The 24,761-nt window shown below is 41.4% G+C and overlaps 4 protein-coding genes across 5 annotated transcripts; 2 read left to right on the forward strand and 2 right to left on the reverse strand.

The window, feature by feature from the left end:
- The first annotated feature begins 592 nt into the window (after positions 1–592).
- sympk (symplekin) lies at positions 593–12,449 on the forward strand. Of its 2 annotated transcripts, none has more exons than XM_023423170.2 (27): positions 593–706; positions 1,057–1,177; positions 1,665–1,730; positions 3,294–3,347; positions 3,521–3,594; positions 3,700–3,826; positions 3,964–4,213; positions 4,315–4,485; positions 4,681–4,920; positions 5,040–5,191; positions 5,286–5,436; positions 6,028–6,250; positions 6,332–6,482; positions 6,594–6,829; positions 6,998–7,079; positions 7,167–7,280; positions 7,381–7,528; positions 7,811–7,971; positions 8,867–8,975; positions 9,122–9,222; positions 9,412–9,502; positions 9,676–9,777; positions 10,315–10,502; positions 10,648–10,824; positions 10,920–11,009; positions 11,192–11,371; positions 12,059–12,449. In XM_023423170.2, the coding sequence occupies exons 2-27, from the start codon at positions 1,115–1,117 to the stop codon at positions 12,224–12,226; spliced, it is 3,669 nt and encodes a 1,222-aa protein (XP_023278938.1). In that variant the 5' UTR covers positions 593–706; positions 1,057–1,114; the 3' UTR covers positions 12,227–12,449. The 2 variants fall into 2 exon arrangements, with proteins under 2 accessions (XP_023278938.1, XP_023278937.1); XM_023423169.2 differs by having other exon boundaries at positions 617–753.
- An 825-nt stretch (positions 12,450–13,274) lies between these two features.
- LOC111667472 (uncharacterized) lies at positions 13,275–15,730 on the forward strand. The gene is made up of 8 exons (XM_023423188.1): positions 13,275–13,612; positions 14,019–14,108; positions 14,296–14,375; positions 14,484–14,599; positions 14,790–14,887; positions 15,076–15,144; positions 15,254–15,312; positions 15,400–15,730. Exons 1-8 carry the CDS (start codon positions 13,421–13,423, stop codon positions 15,518–15,520), a joined length of 825 nt encoding a protein of 274 aa, XP_023278956.1. The 5' UTR covers positions 13,275–13,420; the 3' UTR covers positions 15,521–15,730.
- asnsd1 (asparagine synthetase domain containing 1) lies at positions 15,533–19,000 on the reverse strand. The gene is made up of 3 exons (XM_023423187.2): positions 17,606–19,000; positions 17,140–17,321; positions 15,533–15,995 (listed from the first exon to the last, which is right to left on the reverse strand). Exons 1-3 carry the CDS (start codon positions 18,998–19,000, stop codon positions 15,749–15,751), a joined length of 1,824 nt encoding a protein of 607 aa, XP_023278955.1. The 3' UTR covers positions 15,533–15,748.
- asdurf (ASNSD1 upstream open reading frame) lies at positions 18,923–19,893 on the reverse strand. Its single transcript, XM_023423189.2, has 4 exons — positions 19,712–19,893; positions 19,424–19,477; positions 19,213–19,288; positions 18,923–19,061 (listed from the first exon to the last, which is right to left on the reverse strand). The coding sequence occupies exons 1-4, from the start codon at positions 19,784–19,786 to the stop codon at positions 19,021–19,023; spliced, it is 246 nt and encodes an 81-aa protein (XP_023278957.1). The 5' UTR covers positions 19,787–19,893; the 3' UTR covers positions 18,923–19,020.
- Positions 19,894–24,761: the final 4,868 nt, after the last annotated feature.

Consider the following 24,761-nt stretch of genomic DNA (forward strand, 5'->3'; position numbering starts at 1 on the left):
ACTGACATAAAATAAGTAAAATATTTTTTCCACACATCACAAAAATCACAGTAATAGTAAATATTTGTTTTAATCTTTTCACAATTTAATGAAACCAACTTTTATTGTTAATACAATATTTGTCTGCCTATTTTCAATTCACGTAATCAAAAATAGATGACCTGAAAATATAATTGAAATGGGCCTATATGAAAAGACCTGAAAGAAAAACCCCTGTAAAGAACCTTTTGGAATCAGAGGCTGTTACATTCCTTGGGTGTAACAAAAGACTATAGTATAGCCTACGGTTTTTACAATTGGAAAAATATTTTTGAAACATTTCTGAATAAACAGGGTTGAGTTTTGTGTTTAAACTGGCTACCTTTAAAGTTTTGTGTCACTGTTTGCGCTGCCTATCATGAGACATTGGATGAGACAAACAAACAAGAAAACAGTTGACGTATTACTCCTTTGTTACAATATATATTTTTTCAATAAAAAATATTTCTACACAATATACTGTACACTGTTTCTGAAACCGCAGGCAGGTGCTCGATGTGTCCAGCAGGAAGCAGTCTCCTCGGTGCTGTGCTTATATCAACCGTAGAAGAAGAACAGCACCACTTTTTTTCTCAATTAAACATGGCTGCCTCCTTTGTGGGCGAACAGAGTAAACGTAGTATTTTTTGACTACGTTTACACAGCTACATTACTACGTTTGTTATAAGTAAGTTATTTGCTGCAGGTGCAACGAAGTATCGAGCATCTTTAGCTGTAAGTAGCCGAGACAAATCTGTTAGTATAATGTCAAAACAGCTCGGGGTTAGCATTGCGGTTAGCATGGTGCTAGTGCGCCAGCTTGTTAGCTGTCACCAAAGTGTTGGTTATTGAGAAACTTAGCGTTAAAAACTTGTTATCAACGTTTTATAACTAATGCATTTTACTGTGAAGTCGGTTAGTATAATGTTATGATCAGCAACACGCAGCACGACAACTCAAACCTCACGCTTGCTATCAAACTCGTGATCAATCTGGCGGGTTACAGTATTAATAACATTAGCGATTATATGTTCACAGTTTAGTCGCAGTTTTGCAGACCATGTTATCTACAAAGTGAGAGAAGCAGAGCATCATCATGGAGCTTTCTTCAGAGGAGGGGGAAACCTCTCATGTCATCGATATGACCACCAGTGAGAAGGTAACGTTATTCTGTTTACGTCTCTAATGCTGTGCTGCGGTGTATAATCCCTGCAACTTGTTCTTAGCCAGTTGTTGTTTGTTTCCTGTGAAACTATTTCATCCACCACAAGCTGTAATTAAATATTGTATAGAAGCACCTATAGCAATACCCCAAATACTGATATGACAGTAATGAGTCAGTCAACAATATATTGCGATATAGGAGCTTTGTCAGGATCACACAGGCATGTTATTGTGTTACACTCAGATTTAGTAGTCTGCTTCAGTTAGCTGATGCCCTGAGCCATTTAGCTACAAAAACTCACTTTCCTCACTAAAGGCCAGTAGACTGTACAATTAACCCCAGCTATTACACTTTATACATAAACAATAATATAATCCTTTTGATTTGGGTTAGATGACACCAGGCCTTTCTTTTAATGTTATGACAATAAATTATATGTCCATATAAATAGAGGTTCATGAGGTTTTCTTTTCCCTTTCAGGTGGTGGAACTCCTGAATCAGGCTGCTCTGATACCCACAGATGAAAAGCTAACTGTGCTCAAACAGGTTTGTTTTCTGATCTCTTTCAATCAGAAGTATTAATAAGAAGCATTTTCATGATCATGCTCCTAAAGCCTAAACATCTGCATGAAATTAATGTATTTCCCTAAAATATACGTTTGAATATACACTGCCTGGCCAAAAAAAAAGTGGCCACCAAAAAAAAAAGACACACTCTAATATTTCGTTGGACCGCCTTTAGCTTTGATTACGGCACGCATTCGCTGGGGCATTGTTTCGATAAGCTTCTGCAATGTCACAAGATTTAGTTCCATCCAGTGTTGCATTCATTTTTCAGCAAGATCTTGCATTGACGATGGTAGAGTCTGACCGCTGTGCAAAGCCTTCTCCAGCACATCCCAAAGATTCTCAATGGGGTTAAGGTCTGGACTCTGTGGTGGCCAATCCATGTGTGAAAATGATGTGTCATGCTCCCTGAACCACTCTTTCACAATTTGAGCCCGATGAATCCTGGCATTGTCATCTTGGAATATGCCCGTGCCATCAGGGAAGAAAAAATCCATTGATGGAATAACCTGGTCATGCAGTATATTCAGGTAGTCAGCTGACCTCATTCTTTGAGCACATACTGTTGCTGAACCTAGACCTGACCAACTGCAGCAACCCCAGATCATAGCACTGCCCCCACAGGCTTGTACAGTAGGCACTAGGCATGATGGGTGCATCACTTCATCTGCCTCTCTTCTTACCCTGATGCGCCCATCACTCTGGAACAGGGTAAATCTGGACTTATCAGACCACATGACCTTCTTCCATTGCTCCAGAGTCCAATCTTTATGCTCCCTAGCAAATTGAAGCCTTTTTTCCGGTTAGCCTCATTGATTAGTGGTTTTCTTAAGGCTACACAGCTGTTCAGTCCCAATCCCTTGAGTTCCCTTCACATTGTGCGTGTGGAAATGCTCTTACTTTCACTATTAAACATAGCCCTGAGTTCTACTGTTGTTTTTCTTCAATTTGATTTCACCAAACGTTTAAGTGATCGCCGGTCACAATCATTCAGGATTTTTTTCCGGCCACATTTCTTCCTCAAAGACGATGGGTCCCCACTATCCTTCCAGTTTTTAATAATGCGTTGGACAGTTCTTAATCCAATTTTTGTGGTTTCTGCAATCTCCTTAGATGTTTTCTCTGCTTGATGCATGCCAATGATTTGACCCTTCTCAAACAGACTTAACATCTTTTCCACGACCACGGGATGTGTCTTTCGACATGGTTGTTTAAGAAATGAGAAGCAACTCATTGCACCAGTTGGGGTTAAATAACTTGTTGCCAGCTGAAAGATAGTCGCCCATGCAGTAATTATCCAATAGGAGGCTCGTACCTATTTGCTTAGTTAAATCCAGGTGGCGACGTTTTTTTTGGCCAGGCAGAGTATATGTTTTCCAACATTCACTTGAATATTTTACCTTGCAATGTATTTCAATCTGTCCTGGGTGCATCCCTGCTCTATGCCCCAGTGTGTGCTGGGATATTATCCACATAACAACCATACAAAGGAGGAAGTCTATATAGGACAACCCTGAATCTGTGATTTCTTTTCATTTTCAGGTCCAGGAGCTTATCATCAACAAGGATCCCTCTCTTCTTGACAATTTCTTGGATGTAAGTCAAGCTCTGTGGAGCTTTCTTACCTTGATGTGGCTTATTGGTCATGTAATATACTGGTAAAGCATCCACCACATTCAATTTAAAATGCACAGTGTAGTTGATCTATATCAATCTGGTAAATTCAACCTTTGATTCATCATTCTGCCACTGGTCTTTTCATCCTGTAGGAGATGATTGCCTTTCAGACTGACAAGTCTATCGAAGTGAGAAAATTTGTGATTGGCTTCATAGAGGAAGCATGGTGAGTTATTAGATAAGTTTACTGGTCTCATGTTTGTAAATTTCATTTTCATGAAAGAAATTGTTGCAGCTTTCCCAATCTTTTACTGGTTTATGTCTTTTCCAGTAAACGAGACAATGAGCTCCTCCTCAGACTGATCGCTAACCTGAACATGTTGTTGAAGGATGAAAGTGTGAATGTGGTGAAGAAAGCCATCCTCACACTCACCCAGCTGTACAAAGTTACCCTGCAGGTTAATACAGTAACTCAGAGGAAATACTGTACATCTGATGTCTGTTTCTTTATAGGAATATGCAACAAAATCTAGTTAGTATTACCTCTATCTGTTGTCTTTTCACACCCTTTACTCTTCTGTCTCTTTCATGACAGTGGTTGGTTCGTGGCAAAACAGTATCAGAGATGCAGGAGGCATGCTGGGATTTGGTAACACAGATGAAAGGGGATGTTCTGGCTTTGCTGGATTCTGAAAATGATGGTGTGCGCACTCATGCCATCAAGTTCACAGAATCACTGATCATCACTCTGTCCCCGCGGACATCAGACTCTGACATCCCCAAACGACAGGAGGGCGACATCAGCCTGGATAAAGTTCCCAAAGACCACTCGTACATTCGATATGGTACAGATATTAAAATCCTTTCACAAGGAAAATTATATTGTGTTTTCATCCAGTCCACTAAAGCTCATCTTTGTCCTAACATCATCGTCATTTCTCAACAGATGTGTTGTGTGAGGAGGGAAAGTCTGCACTTGAGAAGCTGCTGAAGTTCATGGTCCACCCAGCCATTTCCAGCATCAACCTCACCACAGCACTGGGCTCACTGGCCACTATTGCTCGTCAGAGGCCGATGTTCATGTCAGAGGTGGTTCAGGCGTATGAGACGCTGCATGGTAAGTGCTTCTGAGCCGCTGTCGTGTAAATCACAAATCACCATTCAAACTGTTTGTGTCAGTCTAATGTTGATTTAAAAATAAATGAATAAATAAATTCAGATTTCTTTTGTCCGTATCTTTTAATAGTTCAAATAATTGTGCTCAACACATAATTTCACCTACAAAGTAATATATATGTCTTAACCTTTTTAGCAAACCTGCCGCCCACTCTGGCCAAGTCTCAGGTCAGCAGCGTGCGAAAGAATCTGAAGCTGCACCTGGTGGCCGTCCTCAAGCATCCCTGCAGCGTGGAGTTCCAGGGTCAAATCAGCACCCTGCTGCTGGACCTGGGGATGCCCCAGAGTGAAATAACCCGCTCTACACCTGCACTGCGTGAGCAGCGCAAACGCCCTCGCCACGAACAATACACAGAGGGAAAAAAGGTCAAGATGGGTGAGTAGTGATCACAGAGTCAAAGACGTTGTAATCGTGGTGATTAGATTGTGTTTGCTACACGTGTGTATATGTATCAGGATGATTCTGTTTGAGCGGTTTTTATGACATTTGTTCAGAGCCAGCCCTGATGGAAGATGATGAAGACAAGGAGGAGCCCGCCCCTCTCACGACCCCTAACCCAGCTGTTGTTCCAGTTGCACAGTCTGCCATTGACCTCACAGCTGAGTTCCTGCACCCACTGCTCAACCCCGAGAATGTAGCCAACCTGGTGAGCAGCGGTGGCCTGTTGTCCTGTTTGTTTCTCTCACTTAAAGCCCGACCGTGTGACGGTTCAGCTTACATGTCTCTGTGTCATTGTTTAGGTGCTCATCAGCATGGTGTATCTACCTGACGTCATGCCAGCATCCTTCCAGGCCACATACACACCTGTGGAGTCAGCAGGCACTGATGCCCAAATCAAACATCTGGCCAGGCTGATGGCCACGCAGATGACTGCAGCTGGGATTGGTCCAGGTTGGTAACAAAGACAAGCACCATGAAAGGGCCAAGAATTTAGTGCATTGAGTGTGGTTGTGTTTTTTTGTTTTTTTTTTAGTTTATTTACATATATAGTTTTTAAATTTCAGACAGGAAATTCAAGCTACACTGGTATATTTCCAATCCGATTAGGGCTGCAACTAACAATTATTTGAATTATTAGTTGATCTGATGGTTTTTCAATTTCTTTACAAAATGTCAGAAAATAATCCAAAATGCCAGTGACACTTTCCCATTAGTTTATTGCAGTTATATCTATAAGAGTGTATACTACAGAAACTGAACTGAAAGTTTAATTACTGGGAGTTTAAAAATGTTTTTTGAATCATTATTATTATTATTTATGATTGCAAGTTAATTTTATGATTCAAAATGACCATCAGCTTTGTGAAAAGTGTAAAAGATCCTGCCTCATTACAAACACCATCTGTGTCACAACTGAAAACCAAATTTGAAGGAATCTTGCCAAACATATAGAGAATTGTGTGAAAAAGGAATGTTGGCCAAAATATCAACAAATATGCATTTGTTTACTTTCAATAATCATGTCCACCACACACACATTAGGACTTGAGCAGTGCAAAGCCAGAGAGGACGATGCAGGCAAAGAGGAAGGTAATGACGATGACTCTGGAGCTAAAGACCTGCTCATCAAGCGCAAAGTTCCAGCTGTGATGGTGGGCCAGGCGATCTCTGTGGTGGGAGGTTACGCAGAGAAGGCTCCAACCGCTGAGGCTCCCACCGCAGTCAAGAGGCTTCCTGAACCCATCCTTCCTACTGCACAAACCAAGTGAGTCCTGGCAGAGGTATTACAGGCTGCACCTTTGTATAAGTCACAGTTTTTACCCTACATGACTATGTCCTTTTACAGGTTGACGGGGGCAAGTGGGAGGAAAAAAGTGTTCCGGTTGTCAGATGTTGTCCAGCCTTTATCAGACACACAGATTGAGACGTTAACCTCCAGAGCAGTCAAACGCATCCTGCATTCAGAGAAGGCGATCGCCCAAAGTGGCATGTCCCATGTAAGCACTCAACCCATGCTCAGTTTTTCATTGTCATATAAAGTTTGAGAAGCACTTGAGGCAAAACAAGCGCCTGTTTTATAAGTTAATCTGACTAAATCTGTGCTGCAGGTCAGAGTGAAGCTCCTCTCCAGGCTCGTGACGCAGTTTGAAGGGATGATGAAAGAAGACGTGCTGGAATTTATCCTAGATGACATCAGGACGAGGAGTGACCTGGCATTTTCTCTCCTCTACCAAGAGTACAACACTTACCTCAGCCAGCTGCCCTCCGGGCTGCTGGACAGCTACGACCACTGTCTCTTCACGCTGCTGTCAGGCCTGCAGGAGAAACCAGAGCAGAGGGACGGGTGAGGAAGTATAATCATCATTCCCCTATGTTTGCATTATTTTCTTGAGCTCTTATTTAAACATAAGGGTAGTCATGGTTTACTGGTTTTGTCTTCTGTAATGACCGGAAATGGTAAAACACTTGTTTATTATGAGCCTACACTGAGTCACATTTGTTTTACTTTTAGACTTTTCACCAAACTGGTACTGGAGGCTCCCATTATAACAGAATCAGCTTTGGAAGTAATAAGGCGTTACTGTGAGGACGAGGTAAATGGCAGGTGAAAGACACAGTTTCTTGTACAGTGTTAGCGCCTGACATGTCCACTCAGCTGTCTGCTGTAACCTTGGTTTCAGTCCCGGGTGTATTTGGGCATGACGACCCTGAAGGAGCTCATTGTCAAACGGCCATCGAGGCAGTTTCAGTATCTGCATGTACTTCTGGATCTCAGCTCACATGAAAAAGAAAAGGTGAAAATATTTCTTGTCCATATTCTGTTTAATGTGCAGCTCACGTTTTCACAGTTTGTGTAGTTGTCATATTTTTCAACATGACGTGTTGTATTTTCAGGTGCGGACCACTGCCTTGGCTTTTCTGAAGCGCATGTATGAGAAAGACCAGCTCAGAGACTACATAGAGAAGTTTGCCCTGAACTACATGCAACTTCTGGTCCATCCCAACCCTCCATCTCTGCTCTTTGGAGCCGACAAAGACACAGGTGTGAGATAGTTGTGGATAATCTCAGTATGAAGATGTGTTTTTTTTTTTGTTGTTGGTTTTCTTCTATTTAAAATATAATATAATTCCTAAAGTAACTGTGTAACACCTGTAACACACTAAACAACTTGAATGAAGATGTGGTTAGATTATTATGTGTTACAATTATTTACACACTTTTCATTCACTTTTTCGGCCAGAATTTTTCCTCCCGGCCAAATGAACAAGCATCTTCCCTGTTCTCAGTCCTGTAACCTCACAGTGTTTGTGTTTGTTGAGACAGAGGTGGCCGCCCCCTGGACGGAAGAGACAGTAAGACAGTGTCTGTTCCTCTACCTGTCCCTGCTTCCTCTCAACCACCGGCTGGTCCACGAGCTTGCTTCTGTCTACACTGAGGCCATCGCTGACATCAAGCGCAGTGTGCTCCGAGCAATAGAGCAGCCTGTAAGTCACCTCTCACTGTGTTAATCGCTCTCATTTTCTTCTTCCTTGTATTGAGCTCAGATTGAAATTAATTGACAGTCTGGTTTGAGACAGGAAAGTCAGTTCATCAGTGTTTGTGAACACGAACAACTTATCAAGGAAAAAACAGAAACGATGTTTGAGTTCAGACCAAACACTTTCTGACAGGCTGTTCTTGTTCTAACGCCGTCACTGAGGACGAGGTGCTCGCCAGCTGTTTTATGCAACAGATGTTGCTGGTGAGCTTTCCAGCATTACATCTAGGTTTCCAACTGAGCTGCCCCAAATTCCCCAATGCTTTGGCCCAGTGGGGGGGGGTCAACTTAGGCCGGGCAGGCCGCCGGACTTGAAATACACTGACAGAAACCCTGGTGATGTTTACACTCAGCTGACACTGAATAATGTTAAGATAAGAAGCAAAGGCAGAAAATTAACCCCAAAACACATGGTTGTGTGGTAATGAGCAGAGGGGTGTGTTCGTCTGCGGCCAGCACTTACGTTTTCCAGGAAAGTCTAGCATGACAAAATAAAGTGAGGGCAAAGTCTGGACTATATGTTTATCTATCTCTATGTGCATTTTTAACTGGTTTGCCAGAGAAGATAAATTAGAGCAAACAGTGCACAGTGCAACTTCAGATTAAAGAAAACAAAATAAAGTTATGTAAAGACAGACCTGACTCAAACCTGTCGTGTCATGTCCTGACCTGTAGTGTAAACACTGCTGTTTCCCTTGTTCATGAAAAGGTTGAATGAAGTCATCCTCCAGAGGAAGTAACTAACATGTAAAAAAAAAAAAATCATGTTAAATTAAAAAACACATCTCTTGAGCTGTGTTCATGTTGAATAGTATTGACAGATTCTCTTATTGTTTCTGTAGATCCGCGGGATGGGGATGAACTCTCCTGAGCTGCTGCTTCTGGTTGAAAACTGTCCTAAAGGAGCAGAGACTTTAGTCACTCGCTGCCTGCACATTCTGACAGATAAAGGTAAAAAAAAAATCAGATACACAACAATGTTGCACTTTTGAATGAATTCACATGAAAACACGTGATCCTGATGCACAGCAGAGGAAGTCAAGAGAGAGGTGTTGATGTGAAAAGAAAAAATGACAGTCTTTCTTTCCTCCGTTCAGTGCCTCCGTCTCCAGAGCTGGTGGAGAGAGTGCGAGACCTTTACCACAAACGAGTCCCAGATGTTCGTTTCCTAATCCCTGTCATTAACGGCCTAGAAAAGGTAATGTTCTCTCATCTTAGTACTGTAGGAAAGGTATGTGCAATTTGTTGGAGAGTGGTTTAAAACAAGTTAGACTTCTGTAATATGTCTCTCAGCTGTCTTCTTACTCCCACTTAATCATAATGATTCCTCGTGGAATTTATTTTCCTTTTTTTTTTCTCTCTCTCTCTCTCTCTCTCTCTCATGAAGAATGAAGTCATCCAGGCGCTGCCCAAGCTGATCAAACTCAATCCGATTGTAGTAAAGGAGGTGTTCAACCGTCTCTTGGGAACTCAGCACAGTAAGAGTCATTTACGTCTTTCACTGGTGGATGTCAATTATATTTCTATCAAAGTAAACTCCTCTCCTCGCGTTTATTATTTCCTTATTTTCTGATATCTTATGTTACCTCTGCTTCTGTGGAAGATTCACTCAGGTGAAGGATGCTGATGTATTCTGACTGTTGTCTTTCAGGTGAGGGAAGTTCATCTGTGTCCCCTCTGACCCCAGGAGACCTGCTCATTGCCTTGCACAACATAGACTCCACCAAATGTGATATGAAGTCCATCATAAAAGGTCTGTGTTCAGTGCTCAAGCTGTTTATCGTTTGTTTGAGCAGCTTTATCAGTGTTGGTCAGTTGATGCTTCATCGTGGTCACATTAAAAGTCTGGTCCTATGTAGCTAGAGTTTCGCTACAGCAACAACCACCAAGGGGACCTTGGAATACGCTTTGTGTTATGAGTGATGCTCTCATCACCAAATTTGCATTCTGATTTCAAGCAGGATGCTGAATAACACTGCTGGCTTAAAGAAGTGTATGGAAATACTAAAGATCATTTCATGCCAACGCTGTTACTACATGTGGACATAGACAGACAAGCCAGTCTAGCTCCACTGTTCAGTGCAGGTGAAAAATAATAAGTTGGCTTCAAATGGACCATTGTCATAATCTGTAAAAATGGAATTGGGCGTGTAATATAATCAGGTAAATAAAATTATTCTCGGCCGAGCACAGACGACCTTTACGCTATGATCAGCGCTTCATTGATCTGTCTCTGTTGAATACTGTATGCACCAGTTCATGAACAATATGCTGTGTGTCTTTACTGCAGCTACCAACCTGTGCTTTGGGGAGAAGAACGTCTACACGTCAGAGGTTTTGGCAGTGGTGATGCAGCAGCTGATGGAGCACAGCCCCCTCCCCATGCTGCTCATGCGTACCGTTATCCAGTCCCTCACCATGTACCCCCGACTGGGCGGCTTCGTCATGAACATCCTGTCCCGTCTCATTGTGAAGCAGGTCAGCACCAAACTCCAGCCAATTAATCTGAGTTTCTGCATTGATGTCCATGACTTTTTGTTCTTTTCGTAATCTCTCCTCGAACAGAAAAACCCAGTAATCACCTTTTCTGCTGTATAACACTGGTTGTTATGCTTCTCTGCAGGTGTGGAAGTATCCTAAGGTGTGGGAGGGATTTGTAAAGTGCTGCCAGAGGACAAAGCCTCAGTCGTACAGTGTGCTCCTACAGCTGCCCCCCGCCCAACTGACAAGCGTGTTCGAACGCTGCCCAGAGATGAGGGAGCCTCTCCTACAGCATGTCCACTCCTTCACCCCTCATCAGGTGACAAGTTCTACTGACCCTTACTCACAATCCAAAATTCTGTTTCCCTTGGGATTTACTTATTTACCAACTGCCTCTGTTTTTCTATGTAACAGCAAGCTCACATACCTGCCTCCATCATGACGGTGCTAGAGGCGAATAAAAAACAACAGCCGAAACCTGCACAGCCTGTTGTGGAAAAAGAGGTAATGGATCGAGATGCTGTACGCACTTTCCTGTGACATAAATGTTATATGTCCTTCAGTGACAAATGTATTGAGCTTCTTTAAAGGAGCTATTTGTTCGTTTTTCTATTGCTATATACGTTAGCAACAGCTGTCAACTTACCAGTCTTGAACCATCTGTCCACCTCTATTTTATCATACAGGTTGAACCAATCACTGCTCCAGATGGGTCCGTTTCAGAGGAGGCTCCCACTGTGACACTGACAGAACCAGAGATGCCAGTTCAGCACGACCCAGCCGTCACGAAAGATGATGAAGAACCAATGGAGCAAGAACAGTTGGATCCAGTGATACAGGAGGAAAGTGACAACACTGTCTCCCAGGTAAAATGAAGTTACTTGGAATCATACAACTGACCCACTGAACCTATAGACGTGGCCTAGTGGCAATTAAACCTCTAAAAACATGAGCTTGTTAGTGTAGCATATATAATCTTTTCGACTAGAATGGACCATCAGAGCCAGGTATCCACTGGTCACAGAAGTCTGTTGGAGTATGAAAACTTGGGCTTTATTTTTATTCCTCCGTGCCGGCAACAGTCAGAGCCAGAGGCATATTGTTTTTGGGTTGTCCGTCTATCCCTCTTAATGGAACTACTTCAAATTTGGTAAAGATGTTCATCTAGACCCAAGGACAAATTTATTACATTTTGGTGGCTAAAGTTCAAAGGTCAAGGTCAGATTGGAGGAGGCATACAACCATGAAGCGGTTATTCTAGTTTGTCTTTAATCTTATAGCCACAGTGAGAGAGAGAGAGGAAAGTCAGGGAGAGAGAGGGGATGACTTGCAGCAAAGGGCCACAGGTCAGACTGTAACCCAGAACACTGCAGTTAGGACTAAGCCTTTGTGTGTGTAAATATATATATATATATATATAGATATTTATACATATAACATCTCTGTGCCTCAGAAGGTTTTTTAAATTGATTTTAAATTTGATTAAAACTTGAACGAAAACATTTTGCTGACTCCTGTAGATACCGTCTGAGCTCATTTTTGCTTCTGCTCAGGTGGAGTTGGCAAGAGCAAGTGAAACACCATCACCTCAACCAGAACCAGCTGAGGAACCAATGGAGGTGTCTCAGCCTGGACCTTCAGACCCCCAGGAGCCGGAAAAAGATGCTGAAGCTGACATCACCGGACCTGAGGGTGGAAGTGGCAGCGAGGATGTGGAATAACTGCTCAAGAAACATGCACTCAAAATAAATGAACATTTCTGTCCTCTGTAAACAGTCCTCAGTTTTTTTTTCAGGATTTCTTGTCTAGAAAAATCTTACTTTTTGTATTTGTAGAAAACATATTTTGAGGAAATAAATAAAAGGAAAATTTGTGTATGAAAGCATTCCATATGCCTTCATGTCATGATGAGTTGGCAAATAAATAAACAAAACACTGGTTTTCTATCTGTTTCAATTCCTTTCAATTCCCTTTTTCACACTATGCCCCTATGTTAGATCAAGAATAACTGTTTGGTGTTGAAAGGTGTGACCAGTTGTCAGCAGTGTGTATGCAGTATGTTAAATGTTGAAGTAAATCTCAAGGTTTAAAAATTTAAAAGTGCCAGACTCCTACTGGATATCCCCAAGATATGGAAGTGTGTACGTTTGTAACAAAAGCAAAATGTGTAGTATTAAAAAAAAAAAAGGAAGGAGTTGTGAAAGTGACTAAATAACACCCTGAAACCATAGTGTACCACTGGTGTCTGTTATGCAGAGCTCCACTTACATACAATTGATTGTGTAGTCAGTTTGGTGGTAACTTTTCAAGCATTGGTTCTTGTGGTCTTAAACTTAACTTTGTGTGAAAGGCAATTGTCACCTGTGAGTGTATGTATATTCTTTTAAAAAATAATTCCTTACTATAAAGTGGCATAGTAAGTTTGCACATGCGCAATTTTAATTGTGGGTTAATCTGTGGATAACATTTATAATCAAATAACACTTAATAGTTTTTCATTTTAATTACACTGGACCAATATCGATGTTATTCCACGACAGCAGGCCTACCTCTACTAAAATGCCTGGGCACCATTTTAAAATCCCTTGATAAATAGTTTTCACCACCAGTTCCTTTAATGTTTAATCCATTATGTTAAAAATAATAATGTTAACCTGTGCTTCTTTTTCTGTGAAATCACCGGAAGAAGTGCTACTTTTATTTTTGAAAATATCAACCGGAAGCGCTTTCAACCCGAAGCTATTCTCACGTAACGAAAAATCTGGTTCTTGGTTGGATGAGTAGTCTCGCGAGAGCAGTCCAAACCTGCACCGTGGAATGTTTCTCAACTTCTCACCGTTCCTCTCCAACAGTTTACAACCGTTATAAGTAACAAACCTACCAGGTAACACGGCGCCTCTCCCGGTTCAGTTTAAATGAAAGCTGTAATTCTCGCCGCTGGGTACGGAACCAGGCTCCAGAGGGATGTGGTGGCCGACAGCAGCGGGAGGTTCGCTCACCTGGCCGGCACTGCCAAGCCGCTACTGCCGGTGGGACACTGTGCTTTGATATCCCACTGGGTCCATGCCCTGACCGCTTCTGACGCTGTGGACTCTATTTATGTTGTTGTAAGTAGTTAATGTAGTCAAATTTTGTTTTCAAATACATATTTAGTTCTTGTACCTTACTTATTTTATACTGGGTTATAATTGTACTATATTATATTCTACTGCATTTCAGTGGGAAACAGTTTTTCTAATAGCTTTGCATGTTAAGATTTTATATGCTCACATTTTAAAATATAATGCATTATTAAAATCGACTTCCAGAATAGAGTAGTTTTTCTAAGTGTTCTGTATTATACTTATGTTTCAAATTAAGACCAGACCATTGTGTTTTTCTTGAGGCCAATACAATTGTTTTTTGCATCAAAGACTAGGGCTGAAGTCAGTCAGATGTTCAGGTCTAACTGACCTGAGAATCAATCAATCCTGTACCTGTACTTATCTCTTTCCACTGTTTTCCTCTCCACAGACTAACGCTCTTTACCATGCTGCATTTGAAGAGTGGGCTGCAGGTTTCACAGATGTCAAGATTCTCAGCGATCAGACAAGAAACAATGATGTAAATAAAGTTTTACAATTATTGTTTATCAGATGGTCATCACTACTAACATGGCATGCTTTTGCCCTTAGAAAGCAGACTTTTCATACCATCCACTGACTCAGTAACCTGAAGGTTCAAATCCCATAATATTAGCTATGTTTTTAAAGAATGAACTAACGAAATGAAGCTAATGTCATTCCACCAGGAACGTCTTGGTGCTGTGGCCTGCCTGCAGCTTGCAGTAAAGCACTTCAAGATAGCTGACCACGTTGTAGTTATTGGAGGGTACGTTTTTAAACTCACAGTATCAACACTACCGTGCAGAGAAAGGTCTCACAGCTCAAAGTCCTGTTCCTGACAAACTAATACAACTCTCTCTCCAACCCTAAACAGTGATACACTCTTCAAAGAAGATTTTAGCCTCAGTAAAGTTAAAGAGAGGTTTTCTGACCTCCGAGCAAAGCATGAGGACAGCTGTCTAGTGCTCTCGTACCAGTGCAAGGATGAAGGTGAGTTTTACAGCATTTGCATGGCTTAGTGATGTGGATGAGGCACTTCCAGAACTATACATTTTGACTATGACATGACGAGTCACTGAGCAGCTTCGGTGCAGATGCTTGGTCTTAAATGTAACATTGTAAAAGCTGTTGGGGAAGTGGGTGAATCTCACCCTAGGATGTCATTCCTGTGTCTTTACAGAAACCCATAAATACGGGATACTGGAAGTAGACAATGATCTGTGTGTCCTCTGTATGAAGGAGAAACCTCTTCCTTCTGAGACAAAGTCAAGGAGAGCAGTAAGTTTACCATAAACACTAACCAGGGCCCATAAAAGAATATTTACAATGGCAAAAAAAACTTGGTAGATAAAGAGACTACTACAAAGATTTGGTATTTTGATGTAATGCTCAACTTGTACAATGCATGTATTTATTTTTGACATTTCCAGGCAACAAACAGCTAATATGTTTCGTTTGTATTTCAGTGTCCTTGTTTCTATATGTTTTCAAAGAAAAGCCTTCCTCTGCTGGATACCTTCCTTGAGGAAAAGAAGGTAAATTTAATTATCAAAAGTCATGATTTGACATTAGAGTGAAAAGAGCAAATTGTCTGTTTTTAATTTCACTATTGTTTAATCATGGCCATTGTTTATATTTCCATAGGAAGCTCCTATTGAAGAGAAAGATGCCCCAGGAAACTTTATGTCTTGGCTCATTCCAAGGTAATCAGTCAAGAATCTGGGTTTTACTCTCTAAAGTTATCCAAATAATTTACTAATCACTAATTTTTTTTTTTTTTTTGCTTTCAGGAAGCCAGTGTACGTTCATCAGATTTCTGGGCGTTTCGATGTTGGAAACCTGCCATCCTATATTGAATGTGACCTTTACTTCAGAGAAAAACTTCAAGATGTCAAGTCGTACATGGTGTAGAGGAAACAGAAATGGATAAAAACACCATATTTATTATGCCATGTAAAAAAAAAAAAAAAAAACATTCCAAAGCAAGCACAGAAAAACAAATCGCCTGACGTGGAATCATGGCCAAGAATCTGTAGCACTAAATCATAAATCAAGAACTGTTGCTGTTAATATTAATTTTATAATGACTATTTTCTAATAAAATTGTTTCTTTCCTATTCATTACGACCAATGATTTCTCTACCCGGTGAGGAGTCTTGTGCATTTGTCAGAGGCCTTTTCGTGGCTGTTCTCCATCTTTGCGATGCGGGAGCCAAACTGCATGGCTCTCTTAGGCAGGACTGCTGATGGGCCGAGGCCGAGCTGTTTGGCCGCCAGTCTCAGGAGGAGTTTCTCCCCGACACCACGAGGAAGTGACAGATCTGCCTTCTCCCACATGGGCAGAGCATTCAGGTAGCTCACCACGTCCTCGTCCAAGTAGGGAAACCTGCAGATGAAGAGTGCGGTCTGTCAGATTCTACACTGAACAATAGTGGTGAATGGAGTTTCATCTGTGGTGCTCACAGCGCTGATTAAAAAAATTACTACAAAAAAAGTTTTGCATAAACAACATCACTGTCAGTAATGTGTACAGAGACTATTTCTCTTGGAAAAATAATTAGATCCAGTTAAAACTGTTGCACGCTGCTGTTCACACACATTTTCAGTTCTGGCTGATTAGACTGCTGCTCAGGGTGAAGGTGGTAATATTATACAGTAACAAAGGTGTAATTTGTCCCATGCAAGCAGGTGCACAAAGCTACAGAGAGAGAGAAAATGAAACACAATGGGCAGACAGACCGTGGGTGTGCAGGGCCTTTAAATCCATACTGCTCATCTTACTTGGATAGAAACTAATATCAATAGATGTAATCACAGTAACCGATAACTAACTAGCTTCTGTGAGGTGACTGGACTTTTTTTTTATTTTTTTAAATAAGCATCGCTATCACGTGACAGCAGGAAAAGCACAGGTGTAATTAATAACATTAACGATGACGACCTGTTCCAGGGCCCTTACATTTACTTGCTGGTTCAATGGCATGTTGCCCTGGAAACCCATTGTTTAAGTAATTACAGCTGTGTCTCTGCTGCTACGACAGGTCAAAGTGGATAGAGTCTGAGTAGGACAGCACTCACTGATGTTAGTGTATTCCCTGCTGCAAAAAAGGCCAGTTACCACCCTCTACTGAAAACAAGGCACATATTTCACAAAGGAGGGTTTAACATGGGTACTTCATGACCAACAAGTGGCTAAACCACTCAGAGCTGGAATCAGTCAGTGTGTCAGTTTGAGCAGAACCTTCCCTTCTGAAGCCCAGTTTGGATTCTGCTTCCACCAAACCTGTTTTGTTTTTTTTCAAACTTAAAGCTACATGTCCAATATTAATGCTGAATGTGTTAATTGGAAGAAAACAATTATTTCAAGATAAAGGTACACTGTCAAGTTGACCAATCATGGTGATATAAAAATACTATTTTTGTTGTTTAAAAGAATGAATTACCTTTTGAGTTTTATGACTGTTGCACAGAGAAAATCTCTTCAGCTCTGGTAGCTATAAACTGGTGTTTGAAACAAGTTCTACACCCACCTAGCCTCCTTCCCATGGTCTCCTATCACTCTGTCATCTCTGCCCAAATTCCTGGAGGAGATCCTGCCCAGCTCCATGGCTAGTTCCTGGATCAGTCCCTCATGTCCAGATGTCTTAAATCGGACTCTGTGTCTGGAGTAACCTGCCAGCTGCTCATCTGCTCCAATTCCTGTCAAAATCACCTGTAGTCATAAAGTAGCCGAACAGAAAAGCAGGTTAATGAGAACTGTGAAACATCTATTAATTACAATAATTTTTTGTTTCATTAACTGTACAAAAAATGCATTTGTGATTTATTGTTTTAAAAACAATAATACCCCCTTCAACCCTTCAGCATTCACACTAGTGTAACAGCACAGGGGACAGTTACATCAAATCTCATCTATTGGTTGAAAAGTTAAACAGAGCTCATAGAGCTTTGTTCCTGGAAAAGCTGAAAGTCCAAAGTCAGATGACTGTACCTCACCTTTGCTGGTGATGTGAAAGGCCTCTGGTCATTGTCCTCCATGATGAACCCCGTACCTCGTGCTGCAAACCACACAGCACATCCAATGCTGTCATCGAGCACTGTATCAAGTGGATGCACCAAATGACAAATGCGCCCCTGACGCATTTCGTGCAGCTCCTCCTGCGTCACATTGATTTCAACAAAATTCCATCTTCTCTCAGGATTCAAGTCTTGTAATTCCCTGAGACCTGCTTTTCCAGTAATTCTGTCTGGAACATCAAAGGGGCTGGATGTTGGGGAACGAGCTCCATCAGTCTCAGAATCTGTCACTTTATTTTTGTGCTTTTTCTTTGTAGACTCTTTCTGCTTCTTTGGCTCCTGTAGTTTAAACGCGACATTGAGAAGGTCTATTGGCTGAGGAGCAGGTATGTGACGGTCAGCCAGGGCAGCCAGAATCATAGAGTCGATACCTCCTGAGAAAAGTATAGCAACACTAGCATGGTCATTATCAGGTGAATTGTCTTGTTCCTCAAAAGGCAGAGACTGGACACGTCGCCTTACTGCCTCACTCAGAACATCAATGAGACAGTTCACCTCATCATCTTTCTCTTTGCTTGCGAGCAGCCGCTCCAGATCTTTGACAGATGAATGGGAGTTTGGATGAGTTTCTGTCTCATTTAATGGGATGGACATATTAAGAGGGCACACAGGTGAGGTGAGTACCAGTCCTGACTGGTTCATCACAGTAGTGCACCCACTGGGAATAGACTCCAATACAGTTTTATTGCAAGTAAAAATTTCATCATTTCCAGCATAAGCCCAAGGAAAAACCTCAAACGCCACAGTGCCGGTTTGTGCAACTGCTTTCAGGTCAATCCTGTACACACCAACAGCTGGGACTTCTTTCCAAGCAAACTGATCACTCTCAGAAGTGTGAGCTGCCACAGAGGTCAGGGTGAAGACTTCTGCATCAAATTTCCACAGCAAACTCCGCCTGCCAAAGAAGTCTCTGCCGAACCAGAGGTACTCTCCAGCCTTTTGGTAGTAAACAAACCCCCATGGCCCCCGTACTCTGGACAGGACAGTCAGAATCTCTGAGGGGCTGCTGCAGGACGACAGCAACTGAGAGACAACAGCAGTGTCGTTCTCCGCTGGCATCACTGGCAGACCTCCAAAAATCTCCCCATTCCACACCAGCACATTTCCAGCGTTGTCTTGAACCGGCTGAGGGGTAAGAAGACCTCTCATGTGCAGAACGTGGGCAGAGAACAAACACTGATAGCAGGGGTTTCTTCCTGTCACTGTCACATCCTGGCTCGAGTTGGGTCCTCTTCTCTTCAAATGTTCATAAACGGTTTTGTCCCACTCAAAGTGAGCAGGCGACAGATTCAACAGACAGAAGATGCCACACATTGTTGTGGTGAAGATCAGTCTTACATATCCTGCAGCTCCTTTTTCATATTATCCAATTCCTCTGGACACAGAAAATTTAATCCGTTACTTTCATCCACTGATGATGTTACATGATCAATATCTATGTGCGGCCTAATGTATTAATTAATAAGACATTTAGTTTATCCATTAATATGATATGAATTCACTAAAGTTTGCAGCTTTCAACTTACTTTTGCATGACCCCAGTGTCTGACCTCTGTCTGCCAGGAAGAATATGTTACTGTTCTTCTGTTGGATGTAGACTTTCTAAAGAAATACATACAAAATGTCCATGATATATACAAAAATGCACATGTGGAAAAAGCTCAATGTTACACAATAATAATTTTCTTTAAAAGGTGCGTACGCGTTTCCCATTCATGTTTACACAACTCCACTCACCCTGTTTTTCCTCAGGTTGGAGAGCTCGTCCACTACAACTTTCTGCTCCTTGATCTGGAATTTAACAACAATCAATTATTTAAGTGATTTGATGTCATTTACAGTCAGTAGATGGAAACAGAGCCTCGAGAGTCCGTGTATTTGTGCATTCATGTAAATATATCTTTTAAAGCAGCAACAGAGATCTGATGTCACCCTTAAATTCAGACTTGCTAACTTCCATGTTCAGCAGCTAATATTTGAGGCACAAACATTAGCCACCAGCTACGTGTTTTGGTTAAATGATACCTTTTTGTTCATTTCCTCCTTCAGTGCAGACTGCCCTTCAACGTTATCGTCGTTATCCCGACTTTTAGAAGACATTTTGGTCAAAAAGTTGAGTTAATATTAAAGTTCTTGAAGCCAGTTTACCTCAGTGTAAACACATGTTTAACGTTAGCGTCAATGAAAGCACTTCTGGGTGCGGAGGTCTGTTCAGTCCTCACTCCACCGCCCCCTAGAGGAGGGCGGTCATACATTGTTTTTACCACATTAGAGATTCTCCACTTAAAAACTAATTTCAACAAAAAAAATGTTGGTTTTCACTCCATTGAAAAGTCTGATTGAATCCATAATGTGCAAATGACTTAGCGCAGACTATAGGATCTTGCATTGAGTTTTAGGTCCTTGTATAAGCTTTTAGCTTCCTTCCTCTCCTGCACAGGCTCTTGTTTGGATTCATGTATCTGGTACATGTAGGTGAAAGTGTGTTAGTGTATATGTGAGTTTTCATTGTGTACATATAGTATGTTTTTTTTTCATAATGGGCAAATAAATAAACAAATGTTTGCAGTTATTTAGTTGTCTTATTTTCTTACTGTCTTACTTTTAAATAATGGTTGAAAGTCAAAACTCAAAGTCAAATGTTCCAGTTCCCTTACAACCTTTCTGAAACATAACATTACAATTAATCATGTGGAGCATTTCAGAGAACATCCATGAATGCAACATATCAATCCCAACTAACTCTGTACACTCAGTGACATCCTAATATTTGCCACGGAGCCTACTTCCCTCATCACAGTGCCATTCACTTTTTTTCGCTTTCAGATCCAGTCAATAAAAGGAGCTGTTCCCAGAGCTGTTGTCCCCACATCCACAGCATTTATTAATTGATTTATATGCCTGCCTCATTCTGTTCTTTCCGATCCCTTTCCAATCCATTATCCTGCTTTCCCACAATACACTGGGTTAGGGGCTGGTACACTATGGACTGAGGTAGAAACGCACAGTGAGAACACACAGTATCAAACTCCCAGGACTCTCCACTGTGAGGCAACAGTGCCAACCACTGAGTGACCATGATGCCATATGTAAAGTCTCCAGAAAATAAAACTTGAGTTCTGCCAGTCAGAACAAGTTCAGTCCTCGTGCTGCTGCTTCCACCTGGGTGGAAAATTGACTCAGATGATGAGAGAAATAAGGAAATCATAACACACACTCTCCTGGTCACAAGAGAATCACAAGAGAGGAACAAAAATCTGGAAAGCGCTGTGGAGATATAGCCTACTTTGGTCAGTTCAAAACCCAAGGGTCCATTTAATGCATTGTGACACATACACCAACACCGTATCTGCAGTTTGCACTGACTTTGTCATTCTCTCCATTATAAGAGATATACAAAGTGCACCAGTCAACAAATATTAAAGTAAAACAACAGCAGGATGTAAACATGCTCACAATGCAATGCAATAAAGTGTAAAGGTGAGGCTAATTATAATTACTCAATATATTGCTGGGTAGCTTGTGCATTTCTGCCTAGGGATCAATAACGTCTCATCTTATCTTATTTTAACCTATAATGATACATGATCATTTATTTGTCCATTACATTTTGTATTATTAATCTGAATCTGCAAAGTAACTAGTAACTGAAGTTATCAAATAAGTAGCAGGAGATAAAATGTACAACATTTTTCATTGAATTGAAGAGGAATTGTATAAAGTAAGTATAGCTGTCAAGACATTTAGGCTCAAAACCACAAATGTCAACATCATGGTGGCGCTAGAGGAAAAGTCAGAGGATCACCAAAGTCTGTAGGATTCATCCTCCTGGGACTATGAGTGTCTGTATCAAAATTCATGGAAATCCATTCAACGGTTGTTGAGATGTTTCAGTCTTTACCTACAACAACAAACAGAAAACTGCAACCCATGACATTAACATGGTTAAAACTGCTGAGTGATTGCAGAGCATTAATCACTCACTTCCTCATTCCAGGTTCTCCCAGCTGGAGCATGCAGAAATTTAAACTAGCAATCTCTCAGGAAGAAATGCCACCTGCTGTCTTGGGATAATAAGGTTACAAAGATTTTCTGAGATATTCTGATTCACTGGCCTGGCAGCAGTCAACTAGCAGTGAAGACAAATGACCCTGGATGACACAGATGTTGATCTTGCTCCAGCAGTTGGTCAAGCACGCTCTGAACTTGCAGCGTGATGGACAAACACACCTGTTTGAGGTCTAATGTTGGCTTGCTGCCCACTGAGCTGCAACATATTGATCTGAAACAGCTGTCAGATGTTTACTGTTTCATTCCCTGGAAACAAGGGCTGTCATTTGGGGAAAGGTGGGCCCGACAGTGACTTTTGATATTTGGACTGTGGACTGAGAGGAGCTGTCAGGTCCTGGGCAATGGCAGATTTCCACAGAAAGAATACGACAACAACACTGTTATGTTCCAAAAAGGCTTGATTATAATCATCGTTTCTTGTTCTTTTGTCACGCAGATGCTTGATAATCTTTCTATGTCCAGCGTCATGGGACCTCAAGGGCCTAGACTCACTCATTCAAGCTCAGTTTCATTGAAATACCTGAACCAAGTGACTTGTTCTTTATTACGTTTCAGCTCTCCTGTAACACAGTCTAGGAGCTCAGGACCAAATAAAAGCAGAAGCCCTGCATGAAAAATAGATGAATAATCTGATCCAGCCTCATGTCCATAGATCTTAAGGTGACATTTCACATCCTGCCTCCACCTCTATTCCTTTTTTCGCTGTGGCTTGTGAGTATCAGACAACCTAAGGCCACAGGAGGCAAGTCATTCTCATATTTTTGTCCTGGAAGTGTAAATTTAGCCCACGTAAACACAGCTTGTTGCTCACAGAGGCAGGTTGAAAGGAGATCCCGCACTGGGGCAGAATATACTTGCAGCTCACACGGCCACAAAATGACACAGCAGCCGTCCCACCGCTGATGACAGGTACTCTCTGAGTCTGGCTGACACACCGGCCCACTAATAGTGCGGCTGGTAATCTGTTTGTACCAGCTCAATGAATGCAGACTTTCAAACGCCTGAAAGCTCTCTGTGATCCTTGAATAGATCACAAAGGGTTAGAAGTGCCTATTGTCATCACTCGGCTAGAAATATGTGCTTATGTTACTTGTTAGGGTCAGTTTTGTTTCCTTGTGCGATGACATGGCACAGAGAGAGTCTACCTGTTGCTCTGGGCCAAGTGGAAACTAGTGCTTTGTACGTTTTTTAACATCAGTGTATGTGAAAATAAAAAGAATTGGAGTAATTAGTAGCCTAACACACACATTAGCACATATACATAGTGCTACATGCTAAATTCTGGCCAGGATTGACTGGTTGGCCAGGAGAGGTTCACATATTGTAGGCTAAATATAGGATTGGATTAACCCACAAGGGGGATCATTCTGGCCCTGAGCTGTGGGCCCCCAGTACCCACCCATTCTCCTGTCCTTTATGGATGCATTGTGGATGACATTGTGGTTTTACGAGGTGGACTGTTTCTTGGTCAGGTGCCTCATGGCGATGGCATGTCGTTTTAAAACATTTTTTTGTACTTATTAAAGAAATAAGATATAATGTGTTTATTAAATGCTGGTTTGTTATCTTTGGACTGTTTCCAAGTCTTCATGCTAAGCTAAGCTAACTGTCTCCTGGTGGTCGCTTCACATGTAACAGACAGACATGTGGTATCAATCTTCTCGTTTAACTTAAATAAAGTATTTTGTAAAATGTGACGTCAGCTGTCAGGTCCACTTAAGGTCCTGAATCTTAGAATATCTGCTAATAGTTCATACTAATAACCGGTCCACCCCTTGTAATGCTATATATGAAAGGAAGAAGTTACACCCTTCAGAGTCCGCTGGGGTTTGAAGTCAGTATGTTGTAACAGGGCTGATGGAAGTTTATTGGACGAACATGACCACAATGAAAATCTCTCAAAAAGAACGAGGAGGCTCTTCAGCGCTCGCCATTTGGTTCGGGTGTTTGTTTGTGAGGGTCTTTGTGCTTTATGTGTGTATGATGGAGTTTGTTGTCGCACTTTAAACTATAAATCATATCACTGTAGGGGTGACTCGAAAAAACTCTGTTGTCAAGCAGAGAGAGTTTATGAGTTAGTGCAGCGGTGCAGTGTTGGGATATAAACAGGAACACATGTGCATCACAACCTTCTGAAATAAAAGATGCAGCACACTCCTGTACTCTATGTGTTGGCATTATTCATGACACAGTAGTAAGCCAAGAACATCCCACTTGAGAACAGAGGTTTTAGTGGGGGCACACGACAGCGGGGGTCCCACTCAGCTGATAAGAGCCTTTCATAGTCCACTGTACAATGTAAAGTTACAGGAAACATATTACCCATGCGCTCACTTTTTATGGAAGCGGTACAAGGAGCTCTCATCAATGCAGCCTGTAATTATAGATGTGATTCTCTTCTGTTGACAAAGGTGGACAAATGCAAGTCATCCAAATACATGCTTTCAACACAGTTGTTCTCTGTTCACCACAGAGCTTGATTGCAGCAAGCTTCTTGATAAACAGCTTCACTGGGTCAAGGCAATAACGGCACTTTGCCCTGCCAAAATGTTCAAAATGTTGAATTTGTGTGTCATCACGTGCAGAGGCAAGTCGAGTTAATGTTTAACTTGTGCAGCCTCTTTGCACTCGTCAGTTGTTCTTCTTTGTACCACCTGAGTATTCATTTCTCAAATCAGATTATTAGATCTGGTAACTGTGAGCTGTGACAGCATCTAAACCAATTCTCCATTTAAGTTTTTATTACTGTTATGACTGTTTTATTACTCTGAATCAATAAGCTAAACTTTTACTGATAGTGGCCATAATGTAATTAGTGACACAGGTGTGGTGTAAATCTGACCTAATTAAATCTGCATCTCACTGAATAAAAAGCCTATATTTTCTTATAGTGAAAAGTACAAGTTTACACCACTACATTTATCTAAGAGCTTCAGTTACTACATCAGAAAGACTGAGATTTCATGTACAAAACATTTCATAAGTTTCTAAGATATGATATAAG

Source organism: Seriola lalandi, unplaced genomic scaffold (assembly GCF_002814215.2).
Source record: "Seriola lalandi dorsalis isolate HSWRI2012SDOR001 ecotype SW California unplaced genomic scaffold, Sedor1 jcf7180002054689, whole genome shotgun sequence".
In the NCBI taxonomy this organism is placed as follows: Eukaryota; Metazoa; Chordata; class Actinopteri; order Carangiformes; family Carangidae; genus Seriola; species Seriola lalandi.

Bases quoted from the DNA above. Each gene is read 5' to 3' on its own strand.
- LOC111667472 (XM_023423188.1), top strand. From the start codon at position 13,421: ATGAAAGCTGTAATTCTCGCCGCTGGGTACGGAACCAGGCTCCAGAGG. The intron at 14,376-14,483 runs GTACGTTTTTAA...AACCCTAAACAG, and splicing joins CACGTTGTAGTTATTGGAGG to TGATACACTCTTCAAAGAAG. The intron at 15,313-15,399 runs GTAATCAGTCAA...TTTTGCTTTCAG, and splicing joins ATGTCTTGGCTCATTCCAAG to GAAGCCAGTGTACGTTCATC.
- asdurf (XM_023423189.2), bottom strand. From the start codon at position 19,786: ATGTCTTCTAAAAGTCGGGATAACGACGATAACGTTGAAGGGCAGTCT. The intron at 19,289-19,423 runs GTGAGTGGAGTT...GTATTTCTTTAG, and splicing joins CCAACCTGAGGAAAAACAGG to AAAGTCTACATCCAACAGAA. The intron at 19,062-19,212 runs GTAAGTTGAAAG...TTCTGTGTCCAG, and splicing joins GACACTGGGGTCATGCAAAA to AGGAATTGGATAATATGAAA.
- asnsd1 (XM_023423187.2), bottom strand. From the start codon at position 19,000: ATGTGTGGCATCTTCTGTCTGTTGAATCTGTCGCCTGCTCACTTTGAG. The intron at 17,322-17,605 runs GTGAGGTACAGT...TTATGACTACAG, and splicing joins CTTTCACATCACCAGCAAAG to GTGATTTTGACAGGAATTGG. The intron at 15,996-17,139 runs GTGGGTGTAGAA...CTTCATCTGCAG, and splicing joins GACCATGGGAAGGAGGCTAG to GTTTCCCTACTTGGACGAGG.
- sympk (XM_023423170.2), top strand. From the start codon at position 1,115: ATGGAGCTTTCTTCAGAGGAGGGGGAAACCTCTCATGTCATCGATATG. The intron at 1,178-1,664 runs GTAACGTTATTC...TTTCCCTTTCAG, and splicing joins ATATGACCACCAGTGAGAAG to GTGGTGGAACTCCTGAATCA. The intron at 4,486-4,680 runs GTAAGTGCTTCT...TAACCTTTTTAG, and splicing joins GGCGTATGAGACGCTGCATG to CAAACCTGCCGCCCACTCTG.